The following is a 16021-nucleotide window of genomic DNA, read 5'->3' as shown; positions in this document are numbered from 1 at the left end:
CGGTGGTCATGTGACCCCAGGACCCTGCAACCATCATAAATACATGCTGCTTGCTTAGGGCCTGACTATTGATCACGTAACTGTGGACATGCTGTGATGGTCATAAGTGTGAGGACTGGTCTCACTGTTTTCTGTGCCATTGTAATTTTGAACTGACACTAAATGAATGGTTGTAAGTCGAAGACTACCTGTACATGAATAGGGAGTAATTGCACTGATTTGTCCAATTTCTGCAACCATTCATCTCGATTTAATATTACCTCTCTTCTGCACCATTAAAGGTTGAGAGACAGGAGCCGACGTCACAACGACACGACGTGCGATCTCGGAGCTCCGAGATCGCAGTCGATACTTTTGCCGCTGGACGGTGACAGGGAAGAGTACGTCTTGCTGATCTCAGGGATACTGCAAAGTCCCTGATTGACCCAAGAGAATCTCTTCTTGCCAACGACAGAATCGCAGCCAAAAGCTGCTGAAATTGGGACAGTGCCAGAATGGGAGGAAAGCAAAAAGAGAAAGTGTGTCCATCTGGTGAGGAAATCTTATTGTTATAAAAGAGACTGCCCCCTCCAAAAAAAATTAAAGCTAAATTAAATTTGAAAATAGAAGAAAATTAGCAGTGAAATTAAGCTACATTGGACAGTGTTATCTTTTTAAAAAACTTTCTTTTATGGATGAAATTTTTGCAAATATTTCCTATTTGTTAAAGTGAATGGATTAGTTTTTCTTCTTCTACTTCTTTTTTTACCTATGGATTAAAATCTTTTTCTTTAGTTTTATAATACTGGTTTGGATGGGTTTTTTTTCTATTTTTCTTCACTTAAGAATTTTGTTTCTTTTAAGCCTGGAATATAAAGAAGATATAAAAAGAATTCAAAGAGGGTTGTAATATCAGAGGGAAAGGAAGTAACACTGCCACTTGGAGGCTTGAGTCCTGGAAACATTGTCCTTTCTTTTTTCGCTTTGATCATTTTGACTTTGCACTTCAAGGTTCTTCAGCTTGTTTGTAGAGAGTGATAAGGGGAAGAGCATGGGTTGTTGATACAGGTGCTCTTTGGGAGCTTCATTGGCAGCTGGGGAAAAGTGAAAACAAAGATTTCACTTTGAAAGATTATAAATGAACTTGCATCAAATCTAATAAAAAGTTTTGAATGCTAGAATTGCTGTGTTTACCAGTTGGAAGAATGGCACAACATCAAAAAGAAACCTTAACATTGCAAAAGATTAAGTTTGAAATTCAAAAATTATTAGAAGTAACAGAGAAAATTGAGAAGAGATTGGAAAACATAGATTGTAAAACAGTAAAATTTGATGGAAAAATTGAAGATGTTCATCAAATGGAAAAAGTGGAGGTTAGAGTCCTAAAAACTGAAGGGAAAAATGAACAAGAGACACGATAATTGTTGCTACCAACAGTGAACGGAGCGTGGTGGAAATGGAAAGAGTGGAATATGGAAAGGGGAGATAGATGGACAGGAGCTCTAACCCAGATTTCAAGGTATAGAAGAAGAAAAAAGAGAAGAATTGATGGATCTAAGGAGAGAAATTTTGTCAGAAGCACTATCGATAACCAAAGATAAGCTGATTAAAGAAGCAGATGGAAGGTTTCGAGATTATATAAGATATGCAACAAGCAAGAAGTTGCGAAGAGAAGTCCATACAAAACTTATTAAGGAAACAACCAGAAGACCCACAAATGGCAAAAGACATAAGACTGCACTATTACTGGAAAGACACAGGTTGATATATGAAAGCTTATAATAAAAAATTTAGTTAAATTTAGAGCATTATGTAAAAAATGAAGTGATAATGGATATAGTTAGATAAATAATTGATAATGATAACAATGTATACATATGTATTGGTTTGATGAGAGGAAATTTGATATAAATTGCAAATGGTGACTACGAAAGGAAGTTTAGAAATTCTGTTATGTATGAAAGCTTATAATAAAACATTAAGTCAAATTTAGTTAAAATAATGTATATATATATGTACTGGTTTGATAAAAGGAAATTGGATATAAATTATAAACAGTGATTAAGAAAGGAGGTCTAGAAACTTTGTTATTAAATATAATCATTTTTAAATTTAGAACATGTCATAAAGATGTAATGTTACCGGATGATAATGGAAACAGTTAATGAAATGCCATATGTGGTTTTTCTTTAAAGTTTGGAATATTTTATATAAAAGGACGTAAAAACAATTATAGTCAAATGAAGGTTGAGATATGATGATAGTAATATATATAAATATATTTGATTTAAAATATGTAACTTGATATGAATTGTAGGTGATGACTGTGGAAGGGATGCACGAAAGTTTTTTGTAACCAATTGACACACTTTCTACAATTTGTAATGGAAGATGGTTTTGTGATGTTTTTTGCGTTTTGTTTTGGAATACAATTTCAGATTATGCAACTCATTTATTGTATCTCATAATTCTCTTTGGCCTTCCCTGTGTCTCTGGGGTAAAAGATTCAGACTTTTCTCAGCATGATACTTTGATCCAATACGCTTTCTTTGACACAACATATAAGAAATAGGGTTGTTAAAATTGTGGTATGCAGGTGGGATGGGGGAGGTAGAAAGGAAGAAGTACTTCAACAAGATTTCACCCAACTGATAATGTGACTAACTTTTTTCCTGTGAATTATGTGGGTTATTATTTTTTTTCAAAGAATATGCTCATCTGAGCTTTGCATTATCTTGCTAAATATTTACTGACCTTTTTTTCCCCCTGTGTTACAAAATTGGTCCTTTCAAGTCTGGGCATAGAATGATTAGCCATTTTTACACTAGTTGTTTATTTTTAATTATTGCTTTTTAAAAATGTTGGATCTCATCCTTAAGCAATACTTCAACCACCGAGTTTTTAATCCTCACAAACTATTGTGATATCCTAAGGTAGCGATGGTGAACCTTTTTGGCACCGAGTGCCCAAATTGGAACGCATGTGCATGCGTGCCAGAGACCGGAAACCCAAAAACCAGTTGCCCGGTGCGCACATGCCTGTTTTTGGAGCGGGTTTCTGGCTGTTTTTCTGCTGTTTGCAGGCCAAAAATACCCTGGCCTGAAAAATGGCCTGGGTTTTGGCCATTTTTCAGGCTGTTTTGCAGCGCTCCGGGGCCCACGAAGACCAGGTGCCCGGCGTGCATGTGCGTGCCGGAAACCAGAAGAGCAGCTGGCAATGGCGCAGGTGCCCACAGAGAGGGCTCTGTGTGCCACTTCTGGCACGCATGCCATAAGTTTGCCATCACGGTCATAAGGCATTCCTTTTTTCTGATCTCCCTTTTCCGTCAGGTTTTTAAAAATTAATTAGCATTTTTTTTAGAGTATAAGACACACCTTTCCCCCCCAAAAAGAGGATGAAAATGTGAGTGCGTCTTATACACTGAATACAGTATTTTTGGCCTCTTGAAACCTCGCCCCCTTTGCAAAAATGGCTGTTCATAGTCTTTAGGAGGCTTCTAGAGTGCTCTTGGGGGCTGGGGAGGGCAAAAATGAGTGAAAAACTGGTCTTTTTTGCTCATTTTTGCCCCCCAGCCCTGAGCATGCTACAAGCCTCTTAAAGGCTATGGATGCTCTTTTTTGACAAAAATCAGGCCCGTTTTCATGAAAAACGGGCCGTTTTCGGGAGGTTTGCAGAGTGCAAAAACTTTTTTTTAAATTTGCCTCTTCAAAACCTTGGTGTATATTATACTCCAGTGCGTCTTATATTCTGAAAAATATGGTAATCCTATATTTCAGCCTTTCAGATCTGGCTGACCATGCTGCCTCAAGAGTTCTGGAGTTGTAATCCCGCTCATCTGGAATGCAACTTCATGGAAATCTAGTTACCAGAGACCAAGCCTGACTGGAAGAAACTCTTATTTCTGAATGTGCAAGAATATATTGCCAGCCCAGGTGAGACAACCATAAGTTGAGAAATGAATGACTATCTGTTCTTTCAATGTACCTGTGCACTTTAAAGTGATTTGAGGAGAGTTTACTTTTGCAGACTGTCATCAAATCATTTCAAAATGCACAGGTAAGTTGAAAGAACCAAAAGGGAAAAAATGCTCTATGCTACCATGGATAGCCAGTAAATTCAATTAGCCTTGCATTTGTGGTATAAGGTAAAGGTTCCCCTCGCAAATATGTGCTAGTCATTCCCGCCTCTAGGGGATGGTGCTCATCTCTGTTTCAAAGCCGAAGAGCCAGCGCTGTCCAAAGACATCTCCATGGTCATATGGCCGGCATGATTAAACGCCGAAGGCGCACAGAATGCTCTAACTTTCCCACTAAAGGTGGTTCCTACTTTTCCACTTGCATTTTTACGTGTTATCCAATTGCTAGGTTGGCAGAAGCTGTGACAAGTAACTCACTCCGTTACGCAGAGTTCACTCCGTTACATGATGCCAGGGATTCGAACCACTGAACTGCTGACCTTTCCGATTGACGAGCTCAGTGTCTTAGCCACTGACCACCGCATCTCTTATCTGTGGTATAGCAACATCTAAAAGGTATGCTGAGCTTAGAAGAAATCCAGGTAACATGCTTGTCTTTACTTTGAGCCAGAAGGTGCTTCTGTTATAAACTAGGTTGAACCAACATTTTGGAGAGAATCTAGTGAAAAGAAAGACATGGGGGGATGAAATGATAGCAGTGTTTCACTATTTGAGGGACTGCCACAAGGAAGAGGTGGTCAACCTATTCCCCAAAGCACTTGAAGATAGGCCAAATTAATCAAGGAGGGAAGCAACCTAGAACTAAGGAGAGATTTCCTGACAGAACAATTAATCAGTGGAACAACTTGCCTCCAGAAATTGTGGGTGCTCCATCGCTGGAGTTTTTAAAGAAGATGTTGGGCAGCCATTTGTCTGAAACGGTGTAAGATCTCCTGCTTGAGTAGGGATTGGATAGAAGACTTCCAAGGTCCCTTCCAACTATGTTAGTCTACTAAATTAAGGAAGGGGGAAGAAAAAGGGCAACACCACTACTAAGAATCTTGTTTGTGAGAATACCTACAAGTAATTACTCAATCAGGGGCATTAATTCCGGCAAACAATGTATCTTGGGTGAGTACATTTCTAATTTTCAGATAGTGTTGATGGCCAGTACTCACAACATAGTTTTCACTGTATGGATATTTTCAAAATGGCTGCCTTGCAAATATAATTTTTCTCAAATTTGTTTTGCCTCTGAAGATGCTTTCTTTAAGTATACCCTCTCTCCCAAATCCATGGACAAGCCCTCATATATCTACCCAGCAGTTTCTAAAAATGCCTGTGAAGCCTATGGGATGACCAGTTCTATCACTGGGAGCAAGGAAGCAGTGAACAGTGTCAAAGCTTGTCCTTTGCTTAGCTCAGGGGTTTCCAAACTTGGGAACTGTAAGACTTGTGGACTTCAACTCCCAGAATTCCACAGACAGCCATGCTGGCTGTGTAATTCTGGGAGTTGAAGTTCACAAGTTCTTAAAGTTCCCAAGTTTGGACACCCCTGGCTTAGCTGAATAGCAATGTGTCCATTGATTTTTCCTTGAAATCCATATTTAGAAAAACTTAAAACTTGTATGCCCTAGAGATGTTTAGAAACTATCTAGCATCATCCTAGTAGGCTATTTAAGTCTGCAGCCTTGTTGGGTTGAGTTTAGATTTGAGGGCAAAATCCCGCAAAGCCACATTTGCTCAACTTTTTGGGTTATCAAATATGTTCTGCTCCGAGTCGTCTCCCCATGGATGAGAGAAAAATCTGTTTGTTCTTTCCCTCTTAAACTATTACATAACATTTACAATACAGGTATTATCATTTATTCATGCAACATGTCATACGTTATAAAACTGGCTAGATAACTGCATTTATTAAATAAATTTTGGTGTGGGTGGAGCCCAACACCACAAAATACAACTAAAATCGCTAAGTTCATCTCTCTCTCTAGTTTTTTCTGTACTTCATTAGCCATTGCCAGAGTTCACAACTGAAAGATATTGCACCAAAAAGACATGGGCAAGGAGAAGGCATACTATCACATTAATATTTATGATTTAAAAAAAAAAAGATCTCCATGTGGTACATAAAGTGCTTATAGAAGTGGTGCAATCAAAAATAAAGGGGAAAAAATCTGTCTCATTTAGATACTAACAAATGCATACAAACAGAAAAGTACTTTTTACAGCCTTGAGATCAAGCAAGATCAGGATTCATTCAAATTGCCTCCATTGTGAGAGGAAAGAATGGGTAAAAGTCATTATACAACAATCAATCAAACATTCCCCCCCCCCCCATGACAATAGTGCCCAAACCCATCACCAAAAATGCTAAAATACATATAAATACTATTAAGAAATAGGGAGGCAATTTCATTATTGAAGGAGAGATTTGGCATGCTGGAATATGTCGTGATTTTCCTGTGAATATCCAGGCAATTTGTAGAAATATTGTCTCCACCCCATCACAAATTTTGCTTTCGTTGCGGTTTGTGAAATCACAATGCACACATTTAAAAAGGCATTTGGTACTTTAGGATATTTCCAATTGCAGAAAACATCTTACAAAATAAAAATATTACTTATTCTAAAAGACCAGAAGAGCATGATGCTAAAAACAACAACGAAAAAGCAGATTTGGGGGAGAACAGAACGCTTATGATGGCATACATACACAGTCTAGACAAATTAAGAGGAAACAAAATGAGTTCGTTCTTCCAGTACATTATTGGGTGTTGTTTTTTTAATTGCAAGGAAATAAAACTTGAAAAATCATTGTTCCAAAGTAAACGTGAACTGTAATACTATACCTGTAAAATGATTAATTCCATTCATTGCCATTAAAAAGTATGTAAAACATTTATTAAGGGCTTTTGCCTACAGAGGCACGACATAAATAGACAAGTCCTGCTGAAATGTCATTGGAGTATACATCAACCAGTGGGTAATTTGTTGTGGAAATTTCAGAAATACTATCCACAAGTGAAAGAAAGTTATTTCCCATTGCTGGATTCAGACATCGCTCCATTGTGCAATCGTTCTGCTCCATATCCTGAAAAAAGTCTGCTGGAAAATCAAAAAGTGCTTGCAGAACTTGCTCCGAGAACAGAATCTTTGTTTTACTAATAAGATAACAAGAAGAAGAATAACAAGATGAAGAAGCAGCAGCAGGAGGAGGCGCCCACTTAATCCACTCCTTCAAATCCTTGAGCATTTTCAACGGCCATTAGAAGTTTCTCTCGCAATTCTTCAAAAGAGTCATACGGAGGTAAGTCAAGGCGATTAAAGCTGCAAGGGAAGAGGGTTGGGGATTGAAGTAAAGGTAGGATTGTGCTCGTTTCAAATTAAGTATCTGGTTTTTCAGAGTGTGGAAAGACTCATGGCATTTCATTGAGGAATTTCACCCTTTTTTAAAAAAACAAAAAACATTTGAAAGGAACCTCTCTTGAGAAGTGACCAAAGAACAAAATTCCTAGCTAGATGTTCAGATAAAATGGGGTCAGCTCTAATTCTGCAGTGAATCTGTGTGTAAATGTAATCCCAGGGCCCCCAAACCATGAAAAACTATGATTTGTGGTATTACATTTAGCCAATTGTCAGGCTAAATCTGACTTCCTATGTGGGCTTGTAGAGAACAGAAATGGAAGAAAGAGGATTAGGTTGTCATAGCTTGATAGATTTCTTAGGTGGAATTCTGTAGGTTACATAAGTAAAGGTTCCCCTTGCACATATGTGTTAGTTGTTCCTGACTCTAGGGGGTGGTGCTCATCTCTGTTTCAAAGCCGATGAGCCAGCGTTGTCTGAAGACATCTCCGTGGTCATGTGGCCAGCATGACAAAAATGCTGAAGGCGCACGGAACGCTGTTACCTTCCCACCAAAGGTAGTTCCTATTTTTTTACTTGCATTTTTATGTGCTTTCAAACTGATAGGTTGGCAGAAGCTGGGATAAGTAACGGGAGCTCACTCCGTTACATGGCGCTAGGGATTCAAACTACAGAACTGCCGATCTTTCTAATTGACAAGCTTAGTGTCTCAGCTACTGAGCCGCCGTGTCCCTACAGTCATAACCAATAATGGCTTTAGCTTTTTCTCCATCAAATCCTCTATTTTCTTCTACCAGTCCTCTCCCTCTGTGCCATTTCCCAATTTATTCAGAAATACCTGAGATGTAACTTTTCAACAGAAAAATGCTAAAAAAATGGTAGCTTACTACCATGTTGTCCCAAAAATAAGACTGGGTCTTATATTAACTTTTGCTCCAAAAGATGCATTGGGCTTCTATTCTGGTTAGGTCTTATTTTGGGGAAAATATGGTAGTAAATGCATCTATCTGCCTGACAATCTTAACTGGTGCTTATTTTGGGGGTAGGGCTTATATTACGAGCATCCTGAAAAATCACGCTAGGACTTATTTTCCAATTAGGCCTTATTTTGGGGAAAACAGGGTAATGCTTAGTTCTTTCAAAGAGCCTAAGTGCCTAAGATTGCTTCTGAAATGTCCCTTGTTTCCTTGAAGGGAACTTTCTTTGGGAGAAAGAGTGACAGATTCCTTGGCTTGTATGAGACTGGAAACCCCTTCCAGATAATTTCATCTAAGCACAGAGATATCTCGGTGGACCCATTGAAGAATACACTTTCTTCAACATGTATTTCAATAAGTTCTCAACATATGCAGTTTGTGACAATGAGAAATCTCAGTAGAGGCCTTTTTCATTCCCACATTTTTTCCTTCTTCCCCTCCAATTTTCTAGAGAAGAAGCAGGCCTCTGCTCTTTCAGATTTATCTCCTCACTTTTATTTCCTCCCAATTATTCCATTAATGAAGGAAAGGAAATGCCTACTTTGAAAGAAGCGCATCGGGGGAAAAAATTAAAACCCTTATCAAATTTGACTTCTTTCTATAGACTATTTTTATTCTTAAGAGTTTTGGTAGACTGCCTTAGAATTAACATTAGCTAATATTTCTCCTTTTCTGAACTACTCTGGAAATAGGGCATAACAGTCGCCTGGAAACTTGCCACATAAAAATCTTCAGGATTGGCATGTGGGAGATGATCTGATTTCCTTATATCTGTAACCACAATATATTAAAAATGGGATTTCCCAGACTGTATGAACCAACCAACCAACGTATGTTTGTAATGAGTGAGTATTCTTTAACAATTGGTGCTCAGAACAAGGTACTGTTATCTCCCCTAATTATTTTTTTTGCCCATGAATTTTATGGAGCGAATTTTATGGAAAGAAAAACAGTAAAGTTTTATTGCTGTGTCTTCTTAAATGTCTCCCTTTTCAAGATTTTACCATAGTCTTAATAGCAAGAACATTTTAATTACTGCTTTTTGCATCCATAAATACGCACCCCTAATATATGAAAAGTTAACGTGGAAGGTTTACATAGGGAAGAACTCCCATCGCATTCAACTGAAAGGGCATTCCTTGGAGATGTCTAAATTTAATGACTGTAAATATAATGCTTGATGTTTTATTACTCACCAGGTGTGAGCTCTGGGTAACTTCTCAGGGCTTCCCCATTGCTCTATTGTAAACAGCTGAGGACCGTTTGAACCTGGTTCAAGAGAAGGACATAAATGGGTCAGATGGTCATATGAACAGACTTATAAAATTGCAGCTTGAAACACTGTCCACTTCTTTGACTTCAACTCTGCTTTTCAACCAGCTAGGAGTTTCAGCAATCCCAGTATGTCTAGGCCAGTGTTTCTCAACCTTGGAGACTTTAAGTCCTGTGGACTTCAACTCCCAGAATCCCCCAGCCAGCACAGCTGGCTGGGGAATTCTGGGAATTGAAGTCCACAGGACTTAAAGTCTCCAAGGTTGAGAAACACTGGCCTAGAGGAGAGGGAGGTTGATGAAGACTGTTCTAACTCAGCTGAGATCTCTAAAGGAGAGTGGCTTCGATTGGAAATATGTCTAAGAATGTGTGTGCTAGGAGTGAATAAAATACTTTCCTTATGAATGAACTGAACTATGAAGAGGAAGCCAAGAATTAATTAAGAATTAAGTAGATCAAAAGGATCAGGATGCTGGGAACAAGATCATATATATGCTTAATAGTGAATTAAACCCCAAACCAGCCAGTCTGTAGGATTTAAAGTAGAAGAAAAGCCCAGATACTTCTGAAAGACTCACCCCCTTTATACCATGATTAAGACATGCTTAGTATTATGAGTTGAGAACAAATGAATGAATGACCATCCATCCATCCATCCATCCATCCATCCATCCATCCTTCCATCCATCCACTCACCCACCCAACCATTTCATCCCTCCCTCCCTGTAGACATTCTGTGCATTTTAATCAAAATTCTGTGAATGCCGAATGCTAAATTCCAATCTTCAGCAATTCCCATTGAAAAGAGGATTTGATTTAGGAAGAAAAGCTGAAAAGTTCAATATCTGGAATCTTGGCAAGTTCTTAGTAGGAGGAGCTACTTTTACCAGAAATGATAATCACCTGATAGTGTAATGTTGCTTTATATCTTTCACAGAGTTGCACTTTAGTATCACTTTTCCAACCTTTCCAACATTAGCAGCAGAGTGGCCCCAAGGCAAATATATTACCGAACACATGCAGTGGAGCAAGGAGTAAAGGATACTTCCCAGTGTACTCATGTGTTACCACCACTACACAAATCGCATTGGTTGCCAGTAAGCTTCTGGGTTAAATTCAAGGAGCTGGCCACCACTATAAAGCCCTTCATAGCATAGATATTGGTTATCTGAAGGACCATCTATCTCCAGTGGCTTCTACCAGTCCAGTATGTCTTGGGCAGAGTGGGTCTGTCATAAGGGGTCAAGAAAGTGTTCCTTCTGTCATGGCCTTCGTCCTCTGGAAATTTATCCTCCACCCCGAGACAATGACAGTGTCTTTTTTCTTGGAGCTCCAGAAAGTCCTTAAGGCCCGGCTATGCTCCTAGGCCTGAGGGTAAAGGGACTGTTATCTATTGGGCCCATCCACTTCCCTCCATCCCAATGTTGTACTGTCTGTACTTCTAATTGTTGTAGTTTGTGCTGCCTGTTTCTGCTAAGTTTTACTTGTAACTGTTTTCTGAGGATTTTGTAAGCTGTTTGGTTGTGGGCCTGGTCCTTTGGAACTCCCCCTACCCCATGGACATCTGATTTCCATGTTGATAGCTTTCCAAAGCAGTTCAAAACAGAATTTCTTCTAGAGGAGTTTGGGCCATGATACTATCTTGGTTGGCTTATACTTTCACAAAAGATGTGGAGACTCTAGAAAGTGTGCAGAGAGGAGCAACAAAGATGATTAGGGGACTGGAGACTAAAACATATGAAGAACGGTTGCAGGAACTGGGTATGTCTAGTTTAATGAAAAGAAGGACTAGGGGTGACATGATAGCAGTGTTCCAATATCTCAGAGGCTGCCACAAAGAAGAGGGAGTCAAACTATTCTCCAAGGCACCTGAAGGTAGAACAAGAAGCAATGGGTGGAAACTAATCAAGGAGAGAAGAACCTAGAATAAGGACAAATTTCCTGACAATTAATCAGTGGAACAACTTGCCACCAGAAGTTGTGAATGCTCCAACACTGGAGGTTTTAAAGATTTTTTTTTTCTGTAGTGGTGTAGGGTTTCCTGCCTAAGCAGGGGGTTGGACTAGAAGACCTCCAAGGTCCCGTCCAACTCTGTTTTCCTATTCTATTATACTTTGTAATTCAATTTGTATTATTTTTATTCATTGGTTTGTGATTTTTTTAACTGTGTAGTTTTATTGTGTACTTTTTCCTGTGAACCACCAAGAGACCTTAAGGATTGTGGAGGTCTCTAAATGGGGTTAATAAAGAAATATTTTCATACCATTGTATTGAGGATGGAAATAATAGGCCAGTGTTGCTTATAAGGGAGCAATTTTCAAGGCATCCCATGCAAATAATTAGAGATAATCAAAATAATTTTCACAGTAACTCACCATAAAGTTCAGCAAATCCATTCATAGGCACTCGTGACGTCCCAGTTACAAACTGCAAAAGCCGGATACGTTTTTCAGCATCCATCAGTAAAACAGCCTACAAAACATATCATTATGGAAGCTGATGAATGAATTACCAGTGAATCTCACACGGGCTTGCTGTTTTTAATCAGGACTTTGCAAGTGATAAGGTAATTTGAGAACAGGCTTCTGATCTTTTTTTTTTTTTTTTAAAGAAAGTGGTCAAATGTTGGGAGTTAAAGCCCAGCATCAGAATGAATCATTGTTACCTTCCAAAACCACTGAATGACAGGGTGGTTTGGACAATATCCGTTCTTGTAGATTGCATGTTGTCTCCAATCATTCACATCAACATCGCCAAGACCGCACATTAGCAACTGTGAAGAAATGACATTGTTGAGAAAGGAAATCAGGACATGGACTATGAACATTTTTTTACTATCTGTTGTGGACCCCCAGTGGCCAGTGGAGCTGGCAGCAGATTCGGACAGTGAGGAGGTTGGGGAGGAACATGGACCAGTCCTGGAGTCTGGGGAAGGCTCTGATGAGGGTTCTGTGTCGGACACAGAGAGGGGGCCAGAGCCATATGGCAGTTATCAGCTGCCTTCAGAGTCAGACATCAGTGAGGCAGACAAACAGCTGGAGCCTGTTCCCAGTGTGCGCATGCACAGAGTTGCCAGATGAAGGGAACAGCTAAAGAACAGGGGTCGACTTGGGAGTAAGGCCACAAGCGGACAATGAATGGCCCCTCCCAAAGGAAATAAAAGAGGAGCAAAAGGAGAGTAGAGTTTGCAGGAGACAATTAATTCACTTAATTGGTTTGTCCAGACTCCTTGCCAAGTTTTGCAGATATCAACCTGGCAGCTCTCCAAGCCAGATAAGGTCTGTGACTGTAAATCTAAATTTAGCTGACAATAGGAACCCTGAAAACACACGTGTGTTATTAAAAAGCCCCATCTAAAACAAGAGACTCGTAGGATTGCTACATATATGTGGAGAAATCTTTGCAGAATTTAGGCCAATAAGTTTTTTCCCCCTCTCCGCTCAAAGCATGCAAGGATCTTTCCAACTGCTTCCACCAAAGAAACCCCTACTTAAACACAACATCAAAAGGCAACTAACCTCCACTTCATTTTCATCGAAAATTTTAATTAAGTCAGTGGGCAGGAGTTCAGTAAATCCCTGAAACCAGAAAGGGGGGGGGGAGAGAAAAACAAATGGATTGCAATATATTTTCAATATACACACCTCGTAGTTTAACACTGCTGATGCATTTAAACATTTCAAAATAAAAGCTCAGAGAGGAGCTACAATGAACAGCTTTTAATTCAGAGAACTTCGGCGATGTGGGGAGACAAGTGAAACCCTGGAGGTCTGGGGAGGGGTGTTCTATAATCCCAGACACTTCCACAGGGAGTTACTCCTTCTTGCAAAGAGTAATTCCATGTGGCAGATTGTCTGGATTCAGGTTCCGAGGTCTGTTTGAATTGGAGCTAAAACGGTATATATGCCAATCAAGGAGGGAAGAAAGAACGACAGACAGGCAGCCTTCACCCATTTCTCCTTTGTTTCTCAAATTGGAACACGAAGAAGGATCATGCTGAACTCAGAAGGATTTGGTGGTGAAGGAATAAGGGTGATTTTGAAAATGAAGTTCAGTATTCTGAAGTTATGAGCATATGGCTGGGTCCTACTGCAACGGACAATTTATTCTCTGGGCCACTATTTTATTTTTGAAGGCAGGACATTCATCTCCTACTCCTCCCTCCCCAATTTTCCAAACAAAACCCACTGACTTCCTTTGATTTTCCAAGGGTGTAGAAAGAAGAAATGGAAGATGGCTCTATTGAGCTGAAGGAAGAAGGAAGGGAGGGATTTAAAACATTCGTCTAGGAATCTAGGAAATGCAGCACTGATTTTTCATATTTTATTTATTTATTTATTTTATTAAATTTATATGCCACCCTTTTCCCTGGGGGGACTCAGGGCGGCTTACAACTTAAAAAGGGAAGGGGGAGAAACAAACTTTAGACATATAGAACAATACAATTTTAAGAACACAACATTCATACCATTCGGGCGGGTTACAATCTTAGTCCCAGGCCTGACGGGATAGCCAGGTTTTAAGTGCTATGCGGAAGGTCTGGAGGGTGGCATATGTGTTCACATAAACTCCTAGATGAATATTTTGAATCCTTCCCTCCATTCCCTGCCTCCCTCCCTCCTTCCCCTTCCTCCCTTCCCAGAATGGACCAGGGGGCAAAGAGAAACAATGAATTGTCAGTGAAATGTCTCACCTCAAGAAATGCATTCATCTGCTTTTGAACCCTGCTGACAAATCTCCATTGGATGACTAAGCTACAGGAAGCAAAGAAGAATGCAATGTTTCATTAGGAGAAAACACAATCATTTGAATAGCTTAAACCACGTTCCCTAACCTTTTCTGTGTTTCCATCTGACCTTCAATAATCCTTCATTTAATTTAAATAAAACAGTAAATAAAATAGATGAGGCAAATACAATCTTCACATTTTAAGATCCGATTTTACTATCTGCAAAGCTCATGAATACATAAAGCCTTTGGGTAATTCCTTAGATGCTCTTTCATAGTCCAATGGGATGGTTGTAGAATATTATTGATGAACTTAAAGGAGTAAAGAGAACTTTGTTCCATTTTTTATATTCAGGTATTTAAATAGATTTGTTTATGTCCCTTAAAGTGCAAGATATAATCTTTCCAAAAGAGATTTGCAGTGTAGAGATGGCCTAAAATTAACTTTGTGTTTTCTATGAACTCAATGCATTGTATTCATTTAATAAGAATTTAAAACTATATTTAATAGCAATAGCAATTGGACTTACATACCACTCCACAGTGCTTTACAGCCCTCTCTAAACTGTTTAGGGAATCAGCCAATTGCTCCCAACAATCTGGGTCCTCATTTGACTCACCTCGGAAGGATGGAAGGCTCAACCTTGAGCATGGTGAGATTTGAACTGTCAAACTGCTGGCAGACAGTAATCAATAGAAGTAGCCTGCAGTACTGCAGTCTAACCATTGCATCACGGCGGCTCTTAAAACTACTTATAATGGGTACTCTGAGGTGATAAGCCTACATTTCATAAATAGGACACTAAACCAAACTCTCTTTCCATCTTCTGTTGAATGACCAAAAATGAAAAAAGAAGATCTATTAGCATAATATATTACCTTCATATTAGGGTTCCTGCAACTCTAGACGCATTCTCTACCAAAAACTTCTACATTTGCTTAAACATTGGGCAAGCTGCTGCTTCTATTTTATTTTACAGATAATCCTCACTTATCAACGATAATGGGGACTGGAATTTTCATCGCTAAGCAACAAGAACTGTTGGGGGCGTGGTTTGGGTACCGTGGCACAGCACGAAGACAGGAGGAGGGGATTCTCGAGAGAAGAAGTGGAAGGAGTCGCAGCAACTTACAGGAACAACTTGCAACTTCATTCTGGCTTCCTCATTAACTTGTCTTAGCTGGCAGAGAAGGTTGCAAATGGCTGATCATGTGGCTGTAGGCCTCTGCAACCGTCAGAGATGTGAGTTGGTTGCCAAGGATCCAAAACATAATCACATGACTGCAAAGATGCTGGAATGGGTGGAACTTCAAGGACCAATTTTAAGTCCATGTTTCAATGCCACTGTTTGAATGGCTGTTGAATGAATTTCTCGGGAACTACCTGTACTTTAAAACTCTTTTTCTGAAAACCCTATTCTCTAAACCAGGGGATTCAAACTTGATTTCATTGAGGGCCACATCAGGGTTGCGTTTGACCTTGAGGGGGCATGGCTCCCTTGACTTGACTCCTTTCAGGGTGCCCGTGGTGACCCAACGCTCTACCAGTGAAAACAGAGCTTGGGAGGAGTATGCACGGTCCTCCCGAGGTCCGTTTTCCCTGGCAAAGACACTGCGGGCCGGTAGTTCACTGTTTCTGGGGAGGTGCCCCCAGGCCAGATCTAAGCACCCCACATACTTTGATAGGTGGAAACGATGTTTTACACGGAAAAACCAGGGGGAGAGATCATCCTGATGATGAAAA

At 39.7% G+C, this 16021-nt stretch overlaps 1 protein-coding gene across 8 annotated transcripts in view; it reads right to left on the bottom strand.

The window, feature by feature from the left end:
- Positions 1-2744: 2744 nt before the first annotated feature.
- NEDD4L (NEDD4 like E3 ubiquitin protein ligase) overlaps positions 2745-16021 on the bottom strand; it is a 352866-nt gene continuing 339589 nt past the window's right edge. For 5 of the 8 annotated variants that reach the window (XM_087715360.1, XM_087715358.1, XM_087715359.1 and 2 more), the window contains 6 exons: positions 14243-14303; positions 13068-13127; positions 12215-12322; positions 11925-12021; positions 9474-9546; positions 2745-7264 (listed from right to left, as the gene is read on the bottom strand). In XM_087715360.1, coding sequence (XP_087571486.1) covers positions 7162-7264; positions 9474-9546; positions 11925-12021; positions 12215-12322; positions 13068-13127; positions 14243-14303 — 502 coding nt within the window. In that variant the 3' untranslated portion in view covers positions 2745-7161. The remainder of the gene's footprint in view (positions 7265-9473; positions 9547-11924; positions 12022-12214; positions 12323-13067; positions 13128-14242; positions 14304-16021) is intronic. The other 3 variants (XM_087715361.1, XM_087715363.1, XM_087715362.1) reach the window with 1 other exon arrangement.

Source organism: Thamnophis sirtalis, unplaced genomic scaffold, assembly GCF_051295495.1.
Source record: "Thamnophis sirtalis isolate CommonGarterSnake01/CBP01778 unplaced genomic scaffold, rThaSir2_p1.2 scaffold_5, whole genome shotgun sequence".
In the NCBI taxonomy this organism is placed as follows: domain Eukaryota; kingdom Metazoa; phylum Chordata; class Lepidosauria; order Squamata; family Natricidae; genus Thamnophis; species Thamnophis sirtalis.
The sequence above is the reverse complement of the archived record's forward strand: the minus strand, read 5'-3'. Positions and strand labels throughout refer to the sequence as shown.